At 42.7% G+C, this 27070-nt stretch overlaps 1 protein-coding gene across 1 annotated transcript in view; it reads left to right on the top strand.

The window, feature by feature from the left end:
• Positions 1–27070, top strand: part of LOC147729973 (uncharacterized) — a 1004770-nt gene that overhangs the window by 130246 nt on the left and 847454 nt on the right. The window contains exon 4 of the mRNA XM_086954938.1: positions 25853–25967. Within this exon, the coding sequence (XP_086811064.1) occupies positions 25853–25967 (115 nt within the window). The remainder of the gene's footprint in view (positions 1–25852; positions 25968–27070) is intronic.

Below are 27070 nucleotides of genomic sequence, written 5' to 3'. Positions count from 1 at the left end.
CAACTACGAGATTGATGTCAACAGAAACTGCAACACTAAATTTGTAGTGTATATACTTTAATGCACCTGCCACAGCCAATATGGGCTTGCACACTGTAAAATACAGTTAGGACATTGACCACAAACTGCAATACTTCCTAGGCACCTGTCCTTTTTTTCTGGTTATTGTAGACACATCACACCATGCCCAGACAATACCTCCTGTTTACATATGTTTCCAATGATCCTTATGTGAATAACTTACCTGTACACGGCCATTTCCGAACTATCTTTCAGTCCACAACAATATCCACCAGTACCCTCATTGTGAACCACCAGTTCCTGTTTTTACTGCCCCCATGTGACATTGCCATTTATTGTCCCCATAAATGCCCTGATAAAATCGAAAGTCACTCTGATGCATGTCACCAGATCTGAAATGCTTTTGTATCTCATTACCTTTTTCTATCCACCTTTTATGAGATCCCATTTGACACTCAATATTTGTACTCCAATTGTGTTTTTACTCATTCGATTGTCAATTCTCAATTGTATTTATACACATTTATCCAGAATTACGATGTTTCACTATCATTATTGTACTTCAGTGCACCGCTATTTAAGCTTGTGGAAAGTCCACCCTTGTGCAAACATGATCCTGTGTCTTCGTATTCTATTATTCTTATTGTTCTTTCCTTCCTCCCTGGGGCGCTGTAACAACCGGATTTTCAGACCAGATATCACCAGCTCACCAAGACACCACCAATCCAGCCGAAACGTAACCATCTCCCTCCCCAGAGCCTACTTACCACAGTACCTAGGTACCTTCCTGGGGATGGGGAATTAGCAATATACAAGCTCATATCATCAAAAACACCACTAAATCTAAAGGATTAATAGGAATACTCACTAATTACTAAGGAATTCCATGTCATATCCTATGATCTCACCTTATAGTCTCACGACAACTCAGGCCCAGACTATGCTACCCTCCTCCTCATAGTGAAAAGGGGGCAGTTCTGATTACTTACCGTTACACACTGACCACAATCAGTGTTCACACACACAAGCCACAATCCTGTGGGTATACACACCGTATCCTCCCGGTGCTCTCTCTCTCTCTCAAGCCACAATTCTGTAGGTATACACACCGTATCCTCCCGGTGCTCACGCTGCCGTCACAATCAGGTGACGATACACACCGTATCCCCCCGGTGCTCTCAATAATGCCGCTACACAACGGCGATTACTGTCCTATTGATACCTTCAACTCTCTCTCTCTCTGTTGGGAAGTTTCTCTATATACCTAATATCTACTGGGAATGTCTCATATATAATATTATAGATTATGTGATAGATAGACAGTTCAATCCTCTCACACAAGAATGGCCAAATCACGGTATGCAAAGGTTATTCTCTGATTTAGACGCTCCCTGCTCCCTTGCTCAGTTACCACTTACCCAGACGGGAAACACATCCGTCCACATAACAGCATCTGACTAGAAGAAAGGTTAGTTCTGTCATAATAATAACAGTTGCACAGTGGTTCACTAAGAACTGGGGTCCCTTTATTACACAATAGCAAATTATAACATCACAATAACTAACAATCTAGACATAGCTTGAAAAGTAAAGGGAAATAGGTACATCTAAGGAATACACAGATCTGCGGGGTCTCTTTATTAGAATGAAAACAAGATAGCTTTATTACTAAAATATCCACATATAGCTGAATAATGAATTATAACAGGACTGCACACCGCTGAAAGAAAAGGGATTAATCAGTGCAACAAACAATACAGTAGGGAATATAGCCTAGGAAATAAAGGAAAGGATTAATGTATATATATATATAGGCACTAATATAACAAGACAGATATCACCTGATCATTATGAAGTCTTGTTCTAGCTGTCATCTGGGTCCCTCTCTCGTCTGTGCCTTGGCTCATCTCAGATTCTCCCCTGCACTCTTGGACACACATCTGCGCCGGTCACTCTGCACTGGATTCCTCTCTCCCACGAACTGTCTTCACCTTCCAACTTCAGTCTAATGATATAGTTTCTGCCTCTCTGATAACTGCTCCACTAGCTTCTTCACTCTGTCTGATTGTTCCAGTTCCAATGTCCAACTCACTCCAGCTGCTCCCACAGACTAATCCACAATATAACTTCACTCTCTTCCAAAAGGTATCACTCCAAACTCTAGCTGTTAACTGCCTGCTCCAACTGATCTCTCATGATGTAACTTCATTCTGTCTTCAAAGCATCTTACTCCAACTGCAAAGCAACTTATTCTGACTGCATCTTCTCCAGACTGTATCTCATCCTGACCAGCTCTCTCTGATCACAACTCCTTCTGACAAGTAACTGCTTCTGACTGCTTTCTTCAGCTCCAAAAACTATCTGCCTTCTACCATTCCAAGATCCATCTGACCTCTATCATTCCAAGATTCATCTGACCGCTCTCTTCAGCTCCAAAAACCATCTGCCTTCTACCATTCCAAGATTCATCTGACCTCTATCATTCCAAGATTCATCTGACCGCTCTCTTCAGCTCCAAAAACCATCTGAACTCTCTGCCTCTCTGCACTTCGCTATTATGGAATGCTCTCCCCTAGTGGAAAGTTCCAGCCAGTAGCCTCCTCCCACCAAATCCATGCACCAGGCTCCCTGCTCCAGACGCCCTCACAGTGATCAACTGCTTGTTTCGTCTAGAGACTTGAGCCCAGGGACATTTCTTGATAAGATTCAGCTCCAGCCGGTTCTCTCTAGTTTGCAAAGAGCGAACAACACCTCATAACTAAAACATCACACTTGACCTACAAACATCTCAGTCTGCAGAGGCAGAAAGCAAAATGGAGTCTCTCTGGTTCTGGGCCTTGTAGGCCCGAAAAGGATGAAATAGACACATAGCTCTATCAAAGTACATACACAAACCCTACCAATAGGGGTTGTGTATGTACAAATAAAGTATATATATATATATATTAACTGAAAAATCCATAGGTTATAGACCATATATAGTTAGGAATTTGCATTTACAAAACCTTGAAAATTCACTGAAAAAACCATAGGTTAGAGACCATATATAGTTAGCTGGACATTTTATTGATATAAAACCAATGAAATTCCATATATAGTTAGTTGCACTAACTATATATTTCGCGCATCCGCAATCCAATGCTGATGATGTCACATATTACATCATTCATGACATGGTCAGTGACATCACTGATGACATCACTGATGACAGCTCAAATGACATCACTGATGACATCACTGATGACATCTCAAATGACATTACTGATGACATCACTGATGACATCTCATTTAACATCAATAATCACGTCACTGATGATAAAATTCATGTGATAATACAATGCACCTCCTCACACTCTAAAATAACCTCTGTTACACCCAGTGTTAAATACAGAGTATCATTTTTGGAACCATTGACACACCAATACCAGTTACTACATACGCACTCACTGATTCCTACGTCTTCACACACATTCACTCATTCACCCATACAATCACTCATACATACAGTCACTCATTATTACAACACTATCATATGCACTCATACACCTATGCAGACACTCACACACTGCCACTCATCCATAGAGTTACTCACACACCTAGTCAGTCCTGTAAAGAATCAATCACACTTCGATTTCCTCATCTATACAGTTAAACACAGAACACCTTACTTTTTCAAACATATACTAACACATACTTACTCTCTTATACAATTACTGATACAAGTACACATTGATCTGCACAGAGTCACACACCTCCCAGCCAGCCACACACACACTCAATCTTCCATACAAATACTTGGGCAACCAATCAATAACCCATATAGCCACTCATATAGCTACTGATCAACACATGCAGCAGCTTGCACAACAACAGACATATTGATGCACACTTTCAGACAGTTTAGTCACTAACCCATGCATTCAGTAAGACACATTTATTCACTCACTCAGTCAGTCACGCACCTACTAAATCCTTCATCCAGACACTTATACATCCACTCATTCTTCAATATGTAAAACATATTTAAACTTTACAGAAACACACAGTCACTGGATGATGTCATCAGTGATGTCATCAGTGATGTAATTTGAGATGTCATCAGTGATGTCATCAGTGATGTCACTGACCATGTCATGAATGATGTAATATGTGACATCATCAGCATTGGATTGCGGATGCGCGAAATATATAGTTAGTGCAACTAACTATATATGGAATTTCATTGGTTTTATATCAATAAAATGTCCAGCTAACTATATATGGTCTCTAACCTATGGTTTTTTCAGTGAATTTTCAAGGTTTTGTAAATGCAAATTCCTAACTATATATGGTCTATAACCTATGGTTTTTTCAGTGAATTTCATTGGTTTTTTAAAAGCTAATATCTATAGCTGTAAAATATATTCTTTATTACGTGACGTATCACGTAGCCACGTGGGCGCCTCATGACGCGTCGCATAACCGTGACGTATCGGCTCTGCAGCGCAAACAAAACCCGTAACGTAAGCGCGCCGGAGCACGCTTACAGATATATATATTTTTTTTAACCTTAATTAGACAAAATCCACACGTGCACATATCTTGAGGCCTTGCAAAGGCACATCAAACAAACAGTCCCTACAATTTTGCCAAGTTTGGTGGAAATCTATTCCCTTAAATTTTATTTTACTGTTTCTCTTGGTTTTCCCCTTGTTACGCTTACCGGAACGCTACTCGGTACGCGAACCGGACGCTCCAAAAGCACAAGATGGCGGACTCCCGTTACGCTGCCGGTTAGCTGCCCGGTTCGCGTACCGGGAAGCGCCTCTACCGCGAAAAATTTTTTTTTTTGCCCCGCGGGGCACTTTAATAGCCCCCTCATCAATCCTAGGGGGTCAGGAGGGGTCTACCTTACCCCCTTTCCTTCATTTACACCTTTTTTTTTCCACCTCTTGTCTCTCGATTCTACCGAGAGACAAGATGGCGGCCGCTCCGGACTGTTTACAATGTTGACAGCCAATCAGCTTCTCCTCAGACTCCCGTTACGCTGCTGGTTAGCTGCCCGGTTAGCTGCCCGGTTAGCTGCCCGGTTCGCGTACCGGGACGCGCATCTACGGCGAAAAATCGCAAAAAAAAAATATTTTTATTTTTTGCCCTGCGGGGCACTTTAATATCCCCCTCATCAATCCTAGGGGGTCAGGAGGGGTCTACCTTGCCCCCTTTCCTTCATTTCCCCCTTCGTTTTTCACCACCTCTTGTCTCTCGATCCTACCGAGAGACAAGATGGCGGCCGCTCCGGACTGTTTAGAATGTTGACAGACACCGGAGAGCCAATCAGCTTCGCGAAGTTCCGTTACGCTTCCGGTACACGAACCGGGGCGCTAACCGGAGCGCTGTCACAGATATATATATTTTTTAAAACGTTAATTTCTCAAAATCCACTGGAGCACATATATTGAGACATAGCAAAGGCACGTCGGGCAAACCATATCTACAATTTTGCCAAGTTTCGTGTAAATCCATTCAGCCGTTCGAGCTAAAAGTGAGTCCAACCGCCCTATGGAAAAATGAATGGGAAAAACGCGTTTTGGGACCCCCCTTTTTTCTCGGCCCCCCCTTGACGAAACCCCCCCAAATTTTCAGGGGCTGCTCAGAAACAAAATGTGCCATTTTCCTGAAAATTTCAGCCAATTCCGTCCACAAACGCCAAAGTTATTCGACATAGAATTTTCAGAAATCCCATAGGAAAAAAATCCTAACTATATATACCTACTGGCTATCGCCAGTAGGTAATATATATATATATATATATATATTTATATATATATATATATATATATATATATATATATATAAAGTCAGAACTACAGGATCCACCCTCTACTATAGGTCTTCAGGCCTGAGAATGATGAAAGGACACATAATTATGTCAAAGCCAATAGGCAATAGATGGATTATAGTCAGAAATAAGGGATCTATCATCATATAAAGCTAAAGTCACCATCACTCAGAAATAGAACCAAAAACTCGGTCAATATAGGCGCCCTGTCTCTTCATCTATGAATTCACTCCTCCCATACTTTTTCGCAATTAACATGTTCTCACTTCCGGCACCTACTCAGTTGACATTCTAGTGTTTCGGTCACTTTGATTCACTCCCGGTTGACAACTATCCTATTCATATATCATGATCGTCGGTAGAAGGGCGGATCTCTGGGGGGACAGGTGGTGGCCTTCGGAGCTTGGGCCGGCCCCCCTCCCTGTGACGGAATTAAAAAAACTTGGGAGTGTGGATGGAGCCCACTCTCAGTTTTGTGGGACATACGAAGAAAACGGCAGCCTGCTGTTTTGGAATTCTCCGGGCTTTGCGACCAGTCCTGAAGTTTTTTGATTCTCATACGCGGCAGCTGGTAATCCAGGCGACTGTTACATCGTGCCTGGATTATGCCAGCTCTCTTCTGGTTGGCGCTAATCTGGCCGAAGTCACTCGCCTCCAACGAGTGCAGAATGCTGCCGCCAGAGCTATTGTTGGTCTTCCCAGATCTTGCTCTGTGTCCAGTACTCTGAAAGCGCTACACTGGCTCCCGGTCAGAGCAAGAATCCAGTTTAAAGTGCTATGCTTGGCCTTTAAGATCCTAAAAGGCACGGCCCCTCAAACTCTTACGGGTCTTCTGTCCTGGTATGTCCCCACTCGACATTTGAGATCCTTGGGCCAAGCTCTCTCCATCACTCCACGATACAAGCTGTGCCGTATTGGTGGACGCTCCTTCCGGGTCAAAGCGGCCGAACTCTGGAACTCTCTCCCGGTAGAGATTCGGCTGCTGGAAGACCTTCTCTCCTTCCGCAAGGCGATAAAAACTTTTCTGTTTTAACCTTTATCTCTTCTTTTTTCTGTTGCGTTCCCTGTGGTTGTTGTGTGTTACCTTGACTTGCACCGGGACGCCCCTTGGCTGGGGCAGCTGTGCGCAGTACAAATCCACGTAACATAACATAACATAACATAACATTCCAGCCACTACATAATCGATTATCCAGCCCTCACTCGGCCTCCCAATCTCTGAGGCGAGAAGAGCACGGTCAGGACCCGGCACCCAAAGGTATTTCCCCCTTTTCGTCTCTTTCTCCATATGCTGGCCGCAGAGCACGGCCTCTCTCAACGTTGACCCTCGCAATCGTTTTTTTCACAGGTCTTTGACGAACACGGACTTACCCGCTCGTGTTACATCTTTCATCCATACCTGCCCCACCCACGGCATTCTTTTAACCCGTTAACCGGGTCGGAATTATCACCGGTACATGGGTGAGTTCCCTTGCACTAGTAACCCTGACAATTTCACCTTTTTGTCTGTTGATCTCATGTACTCGGTCACTTATCCTGGCCCCTCGTCATACTTTCTCTCCCTTGCAAATTCGCACACCACGCCACTACAGGTAATTTTTCCTGACTTGGACATCGGCCATTTCACACCACCTTGGCGTGCATGTTTTAACCGATTTCTTTAAACACTCGTTTCACGCACATCTTTCTCTGCGCCTGACCGGATCATGTTTTAGTTAGTCGGACTTAATCGGTCTTAAACCACTTAGATTGTTGTTATCACTTGATGCATGATAAATATATACCGCCTTGTCTGCTGTTTTAATTAATTAGTACATTCACGTTACCATTTTGACTAAGTAGATCACGCACAAGAGCTGTTTGCGCTACCTGTTTTCAATCTTTTGTAACGATCATAACCAACACTTGTTTGGCATGTGTAGCAACATGTTGGATCTTACTATTAATACTTGCCTTTTGAATCTGGATAACAATAAGACAATTTTGACTCTACCATTGTCTAGAGAGGTGTGACTAGGCTTGTTATGATCCGATTGCCATTAGCCTATGTCCTGGCCCTGAAATCCACCAACTACACGATCTTAGGAGACACCAACATACACCTAGACTCCCTCTCAGACCACGCCACCTTAGGCTTTACTGACACAATGAAGGTCCTAGGCCTCAAAATACTCACCACCATGCCCACACACAATGCAGGACACATCCTCAACTGCATCTGTTCAAACCTGGATACACTCCTTGTAAAAAACCCCCAAGAACTAACCTTCTCCGACCACAGCTACATCCCTTTTGAACTCCAAGGGATAATGACACACAAACCTGGGAATAAACCATGCGCTCCCCAGGGAGGGCCCCACTTGAAGGACCTAACAGGACAACCAGGGTTTCTAATTAAGGCACTAGAAACCATACCGCTATCAGTAGGGGATCCTGGGAAGGATAGCCAGTCCTTTAGGGAATGGATGGATGCCCTATCTATAGAGAATGGCAAAACAACACCAAGATCAAGACGAAACAGGAAACATAAAACCTCTGCCCCCTGGTTTTCCCCAACCCTAGAGGAAGAACAAAGGAAGGTCAGGGCTTTAGAGCGGACCTGGCACAGAAACTATGACACAACCGACCAGACCAGGTATAAAGTGGCTCACCGACACTGCCACAGGATGATAAAAATAGCCAAAAAAGTCTTTTACACCGATGCCATAATAAACATCAACAATAAACAAAAAGAAATCTTCAACATCGTCAACTCCTATATCAACCCCAAAACCATGCAGAGAGACATTCCCCCCTCCCAAACCCTGTGCAACAAGATTTCTGACTACTTCCATAATAAAATACAGACGCTTACCAAAGACTTCCCATACCCCCTCCCCCTGGAGGAGTCCCGAATAAACAAGACTAGCGCGATAAACCAGCTATCCTCCTTTCAGCATGTCAGCTTGGAAGAATCCCAGGCAAAAATCCTAAAAATCAAATCAGGCTCCCCTTTCGACCCCTGCCCCCCCTATGTCCTCCACACTCTGGTAGGGATCGTGAATCCCATCATCAACAACATTATAAACTCTTCACTTACTTTAGGAGTAGTCCCAGAGGAATGGAAATTGGCAGCAGTAAGACCCCTACAAAAAAAACCATCGCCAGACCCCACCATCCTCACCAATCTGCGACCAATCTCCCTGCTCCCCACCTTTTGTAAACTTACAGAAAAGGAAGTAAATCAACATCTCACTGCCTTCTTAGAGGCCAACAACATCTGGCACCCCAACCAAGCTGGCTTTAGAGCACAGCACTCAATGGAATCAGCTTTAATTTTTTCCTCGGAAACACTCAGAGCAGCGCTAGACCAGGGCAAAATAACAGTCCTTATACTCCTAGACCTGTCCGCGGCTTTCAACACGGTGTCCCATACCATCTTGATAGACCGACTAGCCGCGGCAGGGATAACCAGAAAGGTACTGAGCTGGTTGAAAAGTTTCCTAACAAACAGACGACAAGTGGTCACCCTGGGCCAGTTCAGATCAGAAGAGATACCACTAAACTCAGGTGTACCCCAGGGCTCCTACCTGAGCCCGACACTTTTTAATGTATATATGGCCCCCCTGATTACCCTTATATCATCCTTTGGCATAGCCACCATCTCTTATGCGGATGACACACAACTCATGCTAGTGATGGAGGACGAAACCAGCGGAGCAGAGGCCAGGCTTAAAAACTGTCTAAAAGCCACTTTCCATTGGATGAGCACGAATCACCTTAAATGCAATTCGGGGAAGACCGAGATCCTACCTTTTGGAAAGGGAAACTCATTCAACCCAACACTGTGGCCAGAAGACGCTATCGTCCCCCCTAACACAGCCAACGCAGTGCGAAACCTAGGGATAAAATTTGACCCTTCCCTGAGTTTCCAACAACAAGCAGTAGCCGTGGCAGGGACCTGCTTCGGCATAATAAAAGGGCTCAGGAAATTCTTCGACCTAATCCCGTTCTCAGCGAGGAAGATGGTGGCAGTAGCACTCATTACCTCTCGCATCGATTACTGCAACAGCGTATACGCAGGAACTAATAGGACAGTCTGCCACAAATTACAAATGGTGCTGCATGCAGCGGCCACACTAGTACTAGGATGGAAAAGAAGGACCTCAGCCACGATAGCTATGAGCACCCTGCACTGGTTGCCAATACATAAAAGGGTGCTGTTCAAAATTCTGCTAATCACCTTTAGGGCTTTCAACAGAACAGGACCCAAATACATCGAAAACATGTTCCAACGTTATGTCCCCTCCCGATGTCTGAGGTCCCAAGATGACAACCTCCTTACCATCCCCAAGTTTAGACTTAAAACCAGGGGAGGCAAAGCCCTGGCAGTATTGGGGTCCAAAGCCTGGAATACACTACCGCCCCCTCTCCGACAAATCCCCACAGAAACCCCTTTCAGAAAGACCCTCAAAACCTGGATCTACACCCTATCCAACACACAATGTAAAAACATGATATAACACCCCTATCACGACCTGCCACACGCACAAAGTCACCTGTTTCGTTTACACTCTGAAGCGCTAAGATGCTCCCTGGAGTGTAATCCACGCTATATAAAAAAACAGTTATATTACATTACATTACATTACATTAGCACAAATGTTTTTCTGCTAACCATGGGTAAAACAGTTGTACTCTCATTCTCTGATACTTACTCTTTAGAATCAGCTACATTTCAGTATCAATAGTTGCATGTACTCATAAATATTGCAGCATTTGCTTTTCTCCATGACAAATGATTCACCACATCCAGGCTCATATACTTGTTTTCTACTTGTTTTTCTTCCCACCTTTTCACTTGATGCATTTCAAGTGGTGTTTTGCGGTTGCAAGCACCTCACACCCTCACCACTAATTTGTTTTTCTTATAAACAAATTACTAGGGTTTCCACTATCTATTAGGGTGTAAGATGTCTTTTCACATTTAGTGTCTATCGTGACACGACACGCACATGTAAAATATTATGACTGTGTACTTATATGTATATATATTTTCCGTTTCTCTTTTCTTCCCTTGTATGATTTACAGCCCTGAAGAGTCACAGGCATTGTCCTGATGACGAAACACGTGTCAGCTGGCGTTGTTTTTCACTTCTAAAAAGAATACCATCTACATAAACGACTTACTTTGAACCACCGGTGTCAACTTTCTTATGAGTACCTTTACTGTATCTATACTGTTTATTCCAAAATGTGTGCCCGGTATCTTTTGTCATTATTTAGCCCTATTGGTGCTTTGGTTTGAAGGTCAATTATATATCTTGACTCCAAAGCCCGCAGTCTGCACACCGTATCCCCACCTCTCTCATGTTTTTCTACCTGTTCTAAGCAGCAGAATTTAAAGAGATGCGTGTGCCCAGTATCTTTTGTAATTGTTTCAGTGTTAAGGGCTTTTGCTTTTAACTCACACAGAGGTTCAGGGTGTTCCTCTGCACTGGCAGCAACGTCAACAAATTTGTTCGAATCTACCACTACTCAGTCACTGGTCATCTGCTTGAGCGCCATTGTGCTGCTCCCTCTTTAACCCTTCGCCCCGTCCACAGGGCTAAATAATGATGAGGAGCTGTGGACCCATTTGAAATAATGAATCTTGGATATAGTAGGAGAGCGTACCCTGGTTAAGAGATCAGGCAAAATATTTGAGAGTAGAAATAGGTGTAGATATGTATTGCCCGAAATCATGAAATATCCTAAAGTAAGAAAACCCTCTCTTATAAAAAGGCTTGACAGTGTGACTGCCCATTCAGGGCACAATTATGCAGGACACAAGGGTGACGGTGATGTACATCATTGTATATATTTAGTAAATATAGATAGGAGTGCATAAACAAATATAAGAAAATATTTAATGAATGTCTTAAAGAGGCACTGTAATTTTGGTTCACCCTGGATCCTATTGCAATTAAGTTGTTCTTTTAACCATGCACAAAGCACAGAGCACTTTGTTTTTGACATTCACTTTTATGTAAATAACACATTATAAGATGGCCACCATGAATATTACACCTAATGTTGCATAAGTCCGTCTATTATGTTTACTCTAACATGTGACGTATTGTGATTTTAAATACTTCTGTGTTTGCACAAACTGACATTGATGAAGCTGTGAGGCGAAACGCGTCTGCCAGAGGGGGTCTGTATAATGAAGCACCCAGCTTGAAGATTTTCGTGTCTGCTATCCGTTTGAGGCTACGAATGCTGTTGCCTTGTTGAAGAAATATATATATATATATATATATATATATATATATATATATATATATATATTCACTGAAAAACCATAGGTTTCACACCAGTTATAGTTAGCTGGAAATTTTACTGACATAAAACCATTGAAATTCCACGTTATAGTTAGTTGGACTCACTATAACTTGCGCGTGTAATGCACTGCTGATGACGTCACATATTACATCACTCATGACATGGTCAGTGACATCACTCATGACATCACTGATGACACCATCCAGTGAATGTGTGCCTTTCTGAAAAATAAATATGTTTTATATATGTATATGTAAAGGTCGATGGAAGAATACATGTTTAAATAAGTGTCTAAATGGATGTTTTAAAAAAAAATGATTGGTTAACTGGCTTATTAAGTGTATCTTAGTGAATACATATATTAACGAGTAATGTTTAAATATTTAAATATATGTATCAGTGTTTCACTTTGTGTATAAATGGCTGCATGGGTTGGTGAGTAGCTACATGTGTGTGTATATGGGTTATTAGATGTTTTTTTAGTATCAGTATGAATGTCTGTATGGTTTGGTGGGAGTGTTACTTAGCACATAGATGCATCAATGACTGACTCACTGTTTGTGTGTGTTTTGAAGACGGCATATGTGCAGGACTGTATGGATGGATGATTGTGGGTATGGGTGTGTTAGTGAGTGAATGACTGTCTCATTAGTGTCTTTATCAGTAACTACATATGTTTTAATCTAGTATATGTGAGTATTGATGTACATGAGTGAGTATATGTGAGAGTGAGAGATTGAAAGAGTTCTTGTTTAAATAAGTATGTGTTTCTATAAGTGATTGTTTAAGAGAGTAAATATGTGTAAGTTTCCTTAGAAGTAAGGTGGTAGTGTGTGTATAGCTGTATATGCAAATAAATTGATGTTCAATAGTTTATTTGCATGTGTGAGTATGTGTGTGAGTAACTTTTGGATGACTGTCGGTGTGTAACAGGATGTATAGGTGTATCACTACATATGATGAGTGAGTAGATGTATGAGTGACTATATAGAACTGTTGGTGAATGAGTGAATGTGTATATAGATGGTGGAATTATTGAATTGGTTGTTGTAACTGGTATGGGTATCTCCACTTTTAAAAATTTTTTAATTTATATTTTTCAATATGTGTTTCATGGGTTACATTACAGTGAAAGGAGGTCTGTCACTCTGTCACAAGGATGATGTCATCAGTGATGTCATGAGTGATGTCACTGACCATGTCATGAGTGATGTAATATGTGACGTCATCAGCAGTGCATTACACGCGCAAGTTATAGTGAGTCCAACTAACTATAACGTGGAATTTCAATGGTTTTATGTCAGTAAAATTTCCAGCTAACTATAACTGGTGTGAAACCTATGGTTTTTTCTGTGAATTTAATAGGTTTTTAAATGCTAATTCCTAACTATAACTGGTGTGAAACCTATGGTTTTTTCAGTGAATTTCATAGGTTTTTTAAATGCTAATTCCTAACTATAACTGGAGTGAAACCTATGTTTTTTTCAGTGAATTTCATAGGTTTTTTAAATGCCAATTCCTAACTATAACTGGTCTGAAACCTATGGTTTTTTCAGTGAATTTCATAGTTTTTATTGCTAATTCCTAACTATAAGTTTCACTTTATAAGTAAGACTGTTAGCGCTCTAGTTGTTTAGAACACTCTGGTACATTCTGTCATTGGGCTACAGTTGGGCTACATCTGGCTAATATTTGGGCTACATTTTTTTTGTCTCTGGTGGCCATCTTTGAGCTACATTGGGCTTCATTGGGCTACAGTGGGCTACATTTGGCCTACATTTTGGCTCTAACATATATATAGCCCAATGTAGCACAATATATATTTTTTTCAAAGTTAATTTTCGTAAAAACCACTTGAGAATAGGGCTACCAGTCCCTACAATTTTTCCCAATTTTTTTATTTTTTTTATTTTTTGCTTTGGAGCGCTCCCGGTGCGCGCCCCGGGGAGCGCCCCGAAAAGCGTACTTTTATAAAGCGCCCCGGGGCGCGCTCCGGTGAGCGTCCCGTAAGCGCCAATATCGCGAACGAAAACATGATCGTGACGTATCGCGTAGCCGCATCCGCGTGATACGCACGGCGTAAGCGCACCCGGAAGCACTCGAGCGAATACGATCGCGCAACGTAAACATCCGACGCGCTTACGCGACGCGACCCGGGGCGCGTAGCGTAAGCGCGTCGGGTCATGTGACCTGAAAATAACCATTTTCTATTGGTTCATAACAGTTTTGGTTTCATAATGATGAAGCCCCTGGTCATGTGACCTGAAAATAACACTTTTCATTGGTTCAATACATTTTTTTTTTCAAAAGGATGAAAGACTCCACCTTTTTTCCTTATTCTGACTTTGTCCTTTGATTTAGGAAGACCTGTTTGTAGCTCTCTCTACTTTTTTGCTCAAAATAATGGCTTCAGTAGTAGCAGCAGCTGGTGCATCTGCACCACCACCACAACCACCAAAAGGACCTCCTCAAGATATCATTGGTGGTCTTCAAGAAGAGGAAGAGGAGGAGGAGGAGGAGGGGAGTTCAAGATGGCTGGAAGAACACAATACCCCATACCAGCCAAGACCACACATTATTTGGGAGTTTTTACTCTCCCAGAGGGAAAAAAAAAGTAAATGGTCAGTTGCAAAATTTGTGGCATGGAACTTTCCAGGGGAAACCCAAATAAAAAATATTCATTTGGGAACTACACAATGATACGCCACATGCAGCGCAAACATCCTATAAACTATTCTGCTGCAGAAATGCGGGAACTGGCCAGTAACCCTCCCCGATCAACAAGAACCAGCTCAAAAAGGAAACAACCCACTGCGTCTGCACCAGAAGAAAGTGAGACGATGCTGTGCATTCAGCCCCGATTTGCAGAGAACAGAGCGTAAAGCTCATCGTCCTTGCTGGGGACAACCATAAATGCCCCAATCAACCCTAATTTTTTCTTTTCTTTTAGTTTTTTGCTCTAGTTGAGCCATTTTCAATTCCCTGTTTTTTCGTTTTTCCCCATGAAAAATACAAAAAAAATCTAAAACTGTTCAGAAAATCCAAAAAAAGTACAAAATGTTCAAAAAACAATATAAAAAATATAAAACAACAACAAGAAAAAAAAACAGTTCTTTTTAGAACTACCTCCAATTTCTAAAAAAAGGCTACATTTTTTAAAAACTCTATCATTCATTTTTCCTCATGGTACGCTCCCCGGTGCGCGTACCGGGCACGCCCCCCACATCAAACCTAGGGGGTCAGGGGGGATCTACCCTGCCCCCTTATGGTCATTTCCCCCTTTGTTTTGGCCACCTCTTGTGTCTCTCATACTACCGAGACACAAGATGGTGGCCGCTCCGGACTGTTTCGAATGTTTACAGACACCCAAGAGCCAATCAGATTTCCGTGCGCACCTAAATTACTCAAAATCCACTGGAGCACATATCTTGAGACATAGCAAAGGCACATCGGGCTACCAGTCCCTACAATTTTGCCAAATTTGGTGGAAATCCATTCAGCCGTTCGGGCTAAAAGTGAAATGGACCGCCCTATGGAAATTAACATGGGGAAAATGTTTTTTTGGGACCCCCCTTTTATCTCGGCCCCCGCTTGACGAATCCCCCCCAAACTTTCAGGGAAGGACCGAAACAACGCGAGGCCATTTTGAGGAAATTGTCAGTCAGATTCGTCAACCGGCGCCAAAGTTATTCCAAATAGAATTTTGAGATTTAACATTGAAAAAAATCCTAACTATAACTACCTACTGGCGACCGCCAGTAGGTAATATATATATATATATATATATATATATATATATATATATATAAACCAAAACACCCAACTCCCACAGAAATTCCATGGAAAAGCAGGCACGGACACGAAGTGGCATTGGATTTGGCATTTATTTCTTAGTGCAGGACGCTCTCAATCACGAGCACAAGGGGAGACGCGTTTCAGCCTTTAAGAGGCCTTTGTCAATCAAGTTTGGCAATGCAAAGCTCATGAGTTAAATAGCCCATCCCACTGACCCAAATGGTAAACATGGAAAACATACTATAGCGTGTGAATTCCCATTGCAGCTGAAATGCAACATGCTCACGCTGCCTAAAGCTCTTCATGAACATAAATGCAGGTAAGACACAAATATACTGATATATAGTGCCCAGTGCAATTACCAAGTAGCAATGTTACCAGTAAAGCTGACAAAAATAATATGGTGAAGCATGTATAACAATTGAAACACAGCTCAGTGGGAAGCATGCGGGCACTTAAACAGTTCCGCCAAACTCGCATCCAGTGTTGCCTATATATTCTAAAAAATTATCACAAACACCAAAAAGGCACTGAAGCACAGTTTCAGTGACTACCGGCGGTTTATTCCATCAGTCAGCAAATGGCAACGTGCTCTTTACCATACACGTTTCAGCTCTTCAATGAGCCTTGAGTCAATTAACATAATGGAGTAAATGTGTTCAGTATAACGAATTTGAATTTGAATTTAAAAGCATTTATATAGCGCACTTATACCATGCGGTTTCATGGCGCATGGTATAAGTGGCATAACGAGGCCGGCAGTTCAATGTTAAAATCATACAACCCAGAGTGCAGTGTTAAGGTACTCCAATAAACATATGAATTGCAGTTGAAGTTCCAAATACAGCATAAATTGTGTTCATAAGCTGAAATCAAATTCTTAATTTCAATAGTTACAGTACATTTGTGAAAGATTTCTCATGCCAATGTGTCATTTCAAAGCAGCTTTGAGTTCATCCTCTCTATAAGTGAACAGTAAATTAAAAGTAAATTGAAGCTCTAATCTCCTCTGTGTAGTGCCAGAAGTCACAATAAGTCTTTTGGAAGCGCCGGGTTCCGAAAAAGTCGAGAGGGGAAAAGAGTACCCCTCTTGTATCCCTTGCTCAAACCTTAATGCTCAGAAGTGCCAGGTTGACTCCTTTGGTTTCACAAAGTCAAGCTGGTCATGCTCCCAACATAAAAATCAGACATCTACCTCTGAACTGGGAGCCCCCAACCCTGCAGGGTGGCTTCAAGCATAATGAGGACGGAGCAACCTGTGAACAATAGTTACACACCAAAAAGCGCTAAAGCCCAGTTTCAGTGACCACCAGCATTTTATTCCATAAATCAGCAGATGGCAGTGTGCTCTTTACCTTATGTGTTTCGGTTCTTCAATGAGCCTTGATCACAGGTGAGCCAACTACCATAATGGAGTACATGCATGCTCCCAGTTCGACCGGCTTGCCTTCGCCAGTTCTCTTAATGCTTTCTGCTGATATTGTTATATACTGGGACACTGCCACACCATATGAAAGAAGTCTGCATCTACCTTATGGCAGTGTGGGCATCTGGAACCTGCACCTTTATGGTTTAAATCTTTTATTAGTTTTCCAAACAAATGTACTGTTTAAACATGCATGCAAAACGTTTGGGGGTTAGGTGCGTCAGGTGTATATTTCGGGAAACCCTCTCTACCCCATCTATTGCCGATACCCGGTTTTTATCAATGGGTTCCAGGCACAAACAGTCTGTCCATGTACCCCGGTTCGGGAAGTGCATTGGTGAATACTGTGTCAAAAGTCACCCAAATAGCAGGTACACTTCTGCATCAGACAACTGCAACTCACCTTTTTTTCTTATTTTATTTACACATTACAAATTCATATCTGTTACCACCACATAATTTAATATACTGAATCATCACCATTGTCACTTTTATACAAACATTAAAACATTCATTATACAATCTTTCCTCATATATTTGTTCAACTGATAGACAGCTCGTATCTTTGTTTAATATACTGGATGCATCCGTTTTGTGGGTCATCCACATGTGTATATAATTCACATCAAATCTAATGTCCAAAAAGATCTAAAAAAAATTTGTCTTTGATTGATGTTTGTTGCAATAAGAACTTTTTAATGTTTGTGTAATAGTGGCAATGGTTGATGATTCAGTATATTAAATTAAATGGTGGTAACAGATATGAATTTGTAATAAGAGTAAATTAAAACGAACAAGGTGAGTTGCAGATGTCTGGAGCAGTTTCTTTGGACATAATAGCTAGAGTAATGTATGCAAAGCTATTGCAATAACCCAATAGTAAATGATATTCTATTGTGGATGGAATAACACACAAATTTGTCTCTCGCAGGCCATTGTTTGTATGATTGGTTTCAGGGTAATTTGGCTACCCCCCAAACCCTAGATATAATTTTGATAACAACACTAGGCATCTCTGGGTTAAGTTTCTTGTACAGAATATGAAGCAGAATTAAGGGGCCGATTACGGTGTCTCACCGCTATCGTTGCAGGAACGGGATCTGCCGACAGGTAGTTAGTGGTCCCGCCCATCAAATTAGGATCAGATCACTATGGAGGCAGTTGGGAACATGCCCCTTTGCATTGAGGCTTGTGCTAAGTTCCTTTAAAGGGCCACAGCACACGCCCCAATGCAAAGACGCCTGCTTACAAACACCCCTGCAGCCTGTGACAGGCCCCAGGTCGTGCCTGCCATACGATGCAGGTATGTTTAGGGGGTACCACAGGTGCCCACTAGGGCCAATAGCGAAGGGGTAACAGGGACAGGGGCCCTGCTAGTGGCCCCAAAAAAGCTTTTCTGCCATCATTTTCATGTCGGAAGAACAGATGTGAAATTGCTGGCGGAAAGGTGAATGGTAATCGCCATGGTGGTGCCTGAAGGCACCGCCCCCATTGTGGGAAATGTGATCGGACCCCCTCACGATGGGATCCTTGAGCCTATTGGAAGCTGTCAGTTGGTACTTGGGGATCGTAATGCAGCTGTCTGACTGCAGTTAAAGATGTCAGTGGGACCGACATAGAATTGCAGTCTGTGTCAGTCCCACTGACATCGTAATCGGCCCCTAAGTCTTTATTCGCCTGTTTGATAACGTAGCCATAACTCTGGCAATCCTTAAGTTATGAACATTGCAACAAATCTAAGTAGCACAATAATAACATCTGTGTCATTTGAAAGTACAATGACCCAATTGGAACCATTTCAAACAGCCCACTCAATATATGGCACAACAGGAAGGTCAGCTTCCTCCAATTTCGTGTTAAGTTCTTGAACAATATGGGCCGTAACTTTTGAAGTTATCTCTGCAGGCACCAACTCCTCATTGACAATCATTCCACTTGCAATAATTGGAAATTCAGTATTCACTGAAGCATCAACAATGTTTTGGTGACTTAACATCTCCAAGTTCATCTTGTTCGATGTTGATGATCAGAATGTATTAAGTTGCATAGGTATAGGTGTCAATTGTTCCACTTGTAGACATTTGTCTATTTCTCTCACATTCTTTGACAGATAGTTCAAGATAACTGTCCAAGACAATGTGCAGTTCTTGCAAGGTCCACATGACTTTGATGACTGTAGAACAGTCTGAATGGCTTCTCTGAAGTTTTGCATGGATAAAATCTTGACCATTCACTAACATGACATATAGTCAACAACAACAACAGTTTTCAATGAGGACACCTTTTCAAATTGAAATTATTCAGGTGAAAGGTTTTTTTCGAGCTCTTGTAGGAGTTTGTGCTACACTGGTTTGGTTGCAACATCTCCTTCAAATATTGTGTTTGTTGGAAGAAAATCATGCGACAGAATGTCCTTGATAAATTCACTCTTGTCTTTTGCTATATCCATCTCTCTATGTGCTTGTGAAAGTAGTTTTTTTATAACCAGTTTTGTAGTGGCCGGCTCGATCAAACTTTTACTACGGCAATTAAAGCGTGGAAGTTTAGCTTTAGTGATTATGTCAAACGGCTTTTTCTCCTTCAATACAAATCTCTCTGGCTTCAGTGCTGGGTATGCTCTTGATCCATGTCCTAGGACATCTAATAGACGTGTCTTTATATTGTTATTCACATATTGTTTGGTCACCAAGTTGTGAGGTTGCACAGGCACGGTCATTTCAAAGGGTTTTCCTTGCTGCTGCATGAAATGAAGACAGCTGTTGATATGTTTTTTCAAATGTTCTCCTCTCTTGCCCACAAGTTTGTGGTGAGGAAAAATTTCACAATGGTCCATTAATTTTGCATTTGTCATCTGCATTGCAAATAGAAAGGACTTCATGGTAAACTAGCTACGATTGAACAACATGTTCACTTTTATATGTCTGACCAACAATTCCCTTGGAGTTTTTCTGTGATCTCTGGATCGTCTATTCCAGTTTCATATCTGGAGCCACATCATTGAACCTTCCATCTCTGTCTTTCACCGCAAAATGTCTTTGGATTTTTTTTCTGTAGAGGTATGGTTTTTCCACCTCTAGCTTCTTCAATTTTTCCACATACCAGGACCTGTATCTCAGGTACTTTATGCAACTGAGTTCGTGAAACACACTAATCAGTGACTCCACAGTCTTCAAGCGCAGCTCCCAATCCCCTTCCTGATTAGCATGTACCAAGTTTTTAACTGGAGCTATCCCATGCTAAACATTTCCCCAGTACTTGCAAAGTTCTGATTTTTCTTCGATTTCTATGACAAACTCTACGACCTTGGTTTCAGGTTTTCTGATTTTGAACTGAGTGTATTGAACATTGCCTGGATTTTTTGAATGATTTGCACCCTGTGCCTTGTTCACTTCTGAGATAAGGTATGCAAAACCTACTTTGTTATTCTTGTTCCAGAAAGCATTCCAACGCAATGTTTCCATAGCCTCATATATGATGAGCATACCTTGTAACAAACAAAGATAATGAGTTCCAATCAATACTGACTGGACAGATTTGCTTCCAAAGATTACAACCTCAAAAAATGCATCGTCTAGGGTACATCCACTAAAATAACTTCATGCACACTGCAACACAACTTTTGTCATGTGTAAGATAAAGATCACCAAATGCTACTGGATTTCTCATACAAATGTCAGCTACAATATGGAAAACACCTTCATCGCAGAAAATTGACAGTGTAGCCTGGTCTTAAAGCTGAGCATGCACAATTTGGAATTTATTTAGAGCTACGTATATTGTTGCGTAGTTTGTGACTTGAGTGGTATTACTGCTAAAAACCCAACCTTCTTTAGTGGGATGGTATTCTAGGATATCAGTGCATAAATTCTAGCCCATGGAGGTACTTGACCTCCATGGGCTAGAATACCATGAGCGAACACCAGACAGCCACACAGCCCACAAAAGCGCCACCCGCAGACACCACCAACTCATCAGGACCGCCAAGAGGACCGCCTTCAAAGACCGCCTAGAAAACAACGCACACAACACCAAAGAGCTCTTCAGCATCGTGAAAGAACTCTCCAACCCCAGCTCCAACACCAACGACATCCCACCATCGCAAGACCTGTGTTACCAAGGGTTGTTGACTCTCTTCTCCAGAGCTCTTCGGGCTCCAAGAAGCTCCAGCCTCCAGCATCTCTTGCTACCAAGATCTCCATCCTCACCGCATCTGCGGCACTCACTAGTGAGCTGCTCGAGGTCCTCTAGTGATGCCTGTGCCTTCAGCCTGTGGGTCCTTTTAAGGGCCTTCTTTGACTCCAGTGTGCTTCTCTGCTTGCGCCGGGCCTGCTCTGACTCTCCTGCACTTGGTGAGTCCCCTGGACCTTGCTGGTCCTGACACTGCACCATCTTCGTTTCCCACATCTGTTGCTGCTGCCAAGGCTTGTTGGTACTCCCATCAGACACCGACCCCTTGGTTCTCGACTTCCGACATGGGACAGCTTGTGAACGGCTGTTGGTCTTCCACAGCGTCACTTGGTCCTCACAGCTGCAGCGACAACGCCACCGTCAACTCTCCTGCATCTTCCATCATCGGTGGTCATTGGTCTTCTGTGCCTCCTGGTCACCCCTGAGTGACATAGACTCTGTCCCTTCTGCTCGCAGGTACTCCTGTTCAAGAATCCACCTTGGATTTCACCGGACTCTTTCGCCTTCTTCACCAGTGGCATCTTCACTGAAGTCCTTTATTGTGGTCTACGGTGGCTTCCGACGTCACTTCGCACCTATGCTCACCTATAATCAGCGTCGGCACAAGGGAAAGGGAAGGAGAGACCCATATCTTTGCAAACATGGCACTCTCCTGCTCCTTCCCTCTCAGGCAACCCAGCGCAGCCTTACGGGAGGCTGCGCTGCGTTGCATGGAGAGTTGGTAATCTGACAAGTACTCCTGATGGCACAGTGGAAACAATATGCATGGAAGCGTTTTGGGGTTGAACTTACTTGGAGTGAATATGATGCTGGGTTCTAGCGGTAAGTCCATGTCCCTCACCCGGCACCAGAGGGTGATAATTGGGGCTATGTAATTACGCTGTACTAAATATTGGCTTATAGTTTGCCCTTTTCCCTTTTTTTTCTTCTCTTGTTTTACTTTTGCAACTATAGGATACAAACTGTTACAGGAGGAATATGGTATACACGACACGCAGGATAAAGAAAGATACAAATTCACATTGGCACAATATCATAAAAACATTAAAACTTCTTGTTAAACCCACATAGTGCAGTAACTTGAACAGGTAGGGAACGCCCTCAAAACTCTATCAGGTTTGAAAATCTTTCACCTAGCCCAAGGCTTGCGATAATGAAGAAACACCCTCTCAAGCCCTATGTGACAAACTAGCAATACACTTTACCCAGAAAATGTAATTGATTTACAATAAAATCGCTTCAGCCGGAAGACCTCAGATTGAATTCTCTGTAAATCATCCTGCGGCTACAGATGATGCACAGAGGTTAGATAAATTCATGGCACTAAAGCCCGAGGATGTAGAGTTGCTACTGAATACCCTAAAATCAGGCTCCCCACTGGACATTATTCCAGCTTAGGCCACAGCACTGCTTGCCAAACAACTTGCTGCCCCTATTTGTTCAATCCTGAATTGCTCCATGGAAAAGGGTCTCCTCCCCCCTGAATGGAACGTGGCACAAATAATCCCCATCCGCATAAAACCTTAAAGCCCCAATGGAAGATTTATCCAATTATCGCTCCATCTCATTGTTACCTCTCCTGAGCAAGATACTAGAAAACATATAAATAAACATCTGCCTGATTTTGTCGAAGCTTCGAGCTGCCTTGATCCTTCTCAGTCGGGTTTCTGACCCAGACACAGTACGAAGTCTGCTTTGATTGAGGTTACTGACAACATTAGAATATCCCTGGACAACGGACAAGTGGTGCTTCTTGTGTTGATCGGCAGCCTTCGATACAATTTCCCATCAGATTCTGCTCAGAAGACTTAGGGAAATTGGCCTCCAAGGGAGCGCTTTGCAATGGATGACGAGCTTTCTGTCTGACAGAACTCAGACTATCAATATTGGCCCTTTCCGCTTAAAGACTACTAAACTGACTAAGGGAGTACCGGAGGGCGACTGTTTGAGCCCCACCGTATTTAACATCTATGTTGCTCCCTTAGCGGGATTACTAAGGAATTTAGGATTTGTTCCAATGTCTTATGCTGATGATACTCAGCTATTGCTTTCCTTTGATAAGAACAATCCAAATGCCCAGTCTACTTTTTCAGAGGGTATGATGACCATCGCTGACTGGATGAGAGAAAACTTCCTCCAGCTTAATGCGGTGAAAACTGAAATCATGCTGTTTGGAGAAGCATCGCTGAAGTGGTCTCCTAAGTGGTGGCCAGAGGAATTGGGCATTGCGCCAACTCCTAAACTAGTGGTTAGAAATCTGGGTGTCTCTTCCACCCCCCCCCCCCCTTTTCCTTCTCTTCCTTTTTTCTCTGTCATGGCCCCACCAGGCCGCAACTTTGCAAGATCGGTACAAGTATTACGAATTTTTGCTTGCTTTTGTTTTGTATATGGAAAAAAACTTACTTTAAATAAAGAATATTTGAAATAACAAAAAAAAAAAAAAAAAAGAAATCTGGGTGTCTGTCTGGAGCAGAAACTGATAATGAAGGAGCACGCAACATCTACTGTTGGTTCATGTTTTCATGTGCTAGGAAGGTATTTCACTTTCTGCCTCTAACCATACGAAAAACACTTATCCAGGCACTGGTGTTAAGCTGCCTGGACTATTGCAATGCTCTGCTGATTTCAGCAAATGAAACATCCTTAAACTGACTGCAATATTCTAGAATACTGCAGCTCGCTTGGTATCCAATGTTCCCCCTCGAACATCCTCCCTCCCCCTCTTGCGATAGCTACATTGGCTTCCGGTGCGGATTAGATTTAAGATCGGTTGCATTGGGAACAAATCTTTGAATGGCAAAGGTACCAGTTATTTAGCAGATACATTTACCTAATATATGCCACCCATGTCTCTTTGATCAGGATCCAAATCTCTCCTTTCTGTTCCTCGCTACAAAAATCTCGCTTAGGTTGTAAAGCTTTCTCCCACTTGCCCCCCTTCTTTTGGAACGCACTCCCTATCCACTTGCGACAAGGCCCAGATCACCTACAGTTTAGAAGGTTCCTTATAACCTCAGTGTTCTAATCCGTCTCTTTTCTGAGGCTGGCGGAAGCAATCCTACAGCGCGGAGATACCCCTTGGGGGGTGATTCAGGCGCTTCACAAATAAAGAAATCAAATCAAATCAAATGTATGTACAAAGACTGTGCCAGTGTATCATGCTTGTTGCAATATGCTGTATGATATGATGCCTAATAAAAAGATTACATACAAAAACGTATTTTAAAACAAGTAACATTGTAAATCACGCAGAATAATGAGATTACTATTTTAAAACATAGTCAAACTGTTATTGACTCCACAATTTTCACATACGTGGAAAACTTCAAGTAAACAATAAAGACAAAGAAGCTGGGAATGTTTTCGATGTCTCTTTTATGTAAGACACTTGTAGCAACTGAGATAAGAACCATTTTCAAGTACATATTCTGCCTCCTACACAGGAAATTGAATCATTCCAAAGCTCCTTCTCCAATGGCATTGGCCAGAGCATCTTCTGTGAGCTAGATGAACCTGGTTCCTGATTAGAACTCTGTGACCCTCGCGGGCTGCTCTGAGGGAAAGACAGCACCGTGACTTGTGGGTTGATGCTATAGCGAGGCGTGTCTCAAGTACTAGCTATGAATCTCCTCGGCAGATATCGACCAGCTAAGTGCCAATCAAAAGTCAGGATTTTGGTAGCGCGCAGCTGTCTGATTTACAAAATACACTCTATTAATGATCAAAATGAAATAAAGCATAAAGCAGCTGGAAATGAAACACAAGGCTGTGCTATGGTAGGGGTTGAGGGGACAGATGTACATGAACAAGGAGGACGTGCCACTAATGTATCACAAAGTTCAAGGGCTGTGCACCTGTGCAACGATTTAACCCAAAGAGAACAAACATTTCCTCACGACCTGCGAAATATGCAAATATATAGTGCTAAACATGCTTTCTATGTCCTTTTGTTGTTTTTGCCTTCTTTATCATATTTGCATGTCCTGTATTTTGTGTAGCAAAGGCGGGGTCTAGTTCTTCTTTTGCTTATATTTTTATTGCCTCTTAAAACTGGGTTTTGAAGAACGATGGTTCGGTGAGATGCCTACGCTACTGGGTGTTTCTGAATTAAGGGGATAGAGCCGCAAAGATCGTCCCCTTTGGAGGACTTGGAAAAGCGAAGGTGTTCATGTAAGGTCTAAGTTTTGGGGTGGAAGCTTAGTTTAGAGCTACTGCAGGTCATCCTTTCATTGAGAAAGGCTTAGGCCTAGTCCTTCGGGTGGAGAACCTCTTGTCGTAACCATTCTGTGTTTTTGTCCTAGTCTTCGCAAAACATGAGCACGACAGAGCACAGGAGGCTGGAGCAAGCCACGCTGAGCATGCTGCAGGAGAGGTGCTCGAAGGCCGCAGAAGGCATCCGTTTCCAGCTGAGTCCAGGTGACCTCTTCAGATCTACAGTGGAACGAGTGACTGCCCGCAGTCTGGGCGTGGTAGGGAGGGACTGAACTCATCATTTCTAGACTGGAATAGTTTGCTGTCCGACATGTGTGTACGGATTGATAAATACAACAGCGAGGTTGCTCAGTGGGTTAATGCAACATGCAGGACATAGGTTGAAATCCCCTTAGGATGGCTCAGTAATTCATCCTTTCTAGCGAAACGAAGAGTGCCATTGAATAAAGTGATAGCAACAGTGATGATGTACACATCTGAAAATGGTTGTCTATATGTCTTTAAGCTTCTTTCTACCTTTCGTTTGTTCCACCTTCTCATCCTCTCTTTCTCTTCCCCCACCCATTTTCTCTTCCCCTCCTCTTTCACGCCTCTTCATAGTCTCTCCTCCCTGTCTCTCTCCCTCTATCCTTCCCATACTCTAGCCCTGCCACCCTTTACAGCGTGTAAGGGGGATTCCAGTGCATGTAATAGGTTCAGGTTGTTGTGAAACGTTGAATTACTCTGGTTGGTTGATAAATCACGAATCCTATTAAGGGGCAAGGGTTGATTTTATACAATACTCGGATTCTCAGCACAATCCTACATACTGTGTGTGCAAAGCAGTGGATTTTCACAAGGCCGCGGAGAAGGCTGACACATGATCCAAAGTGTGAGTGATGGGATGTCTTGCGGGGATAACAAGGCTGAAATTGCAGTCCTTGACCCAGGAAGCGTCCTTGAGTTTGCATAGTCAGATGGTGGTCCTCAGCACGACTCACCAATGAAGGTGTCAGCACGGCAATGTTTCTAACTCCGGAGAAGACATTAGGACGGTCCTGAGGCCTTTGTGAGTATGAGGGTTGCCAGCATGCGCCACCAGCTTGCCACCCATTCCTTAGGCAGCCGCATAAAATGAAACTCTGGCATAAGCTTGAGGGTAGAAATCTAAAGTGTCTCACCAGGAGCAAGATATCTAAACCTCAGCTTCTTCCTACTGTCCACACCCCCTCCTGATATCCTTCACACTTACAGCTTCCCACAGTGACACGCCATGGAATAAAATCAAGTCAAGGAGTCTCTGTAAGTTAAGAGAACTAAAGCAGGGG

Source organism: Lissotriton vulgaris, chromosome 2_1 (assembly GCF_964263255.1).
Source record: "Lissotriton vulgaris chromosome 2_1, aLisVul1.2, whole genome shotgun sequence".
In the NCBI taxonomy this organism is placed as follows: domain Eukaryota; kingdom Metazoa; phylum Chordata; class Amphibia; order Caudata; family Salamandridae; genus Lissotriton; species Lissotriton vulgaris.
Note: the sequence above shows the minus strand (reverse complement) of the source record. Positions and strands in the feature narration are given on the sequence as shown.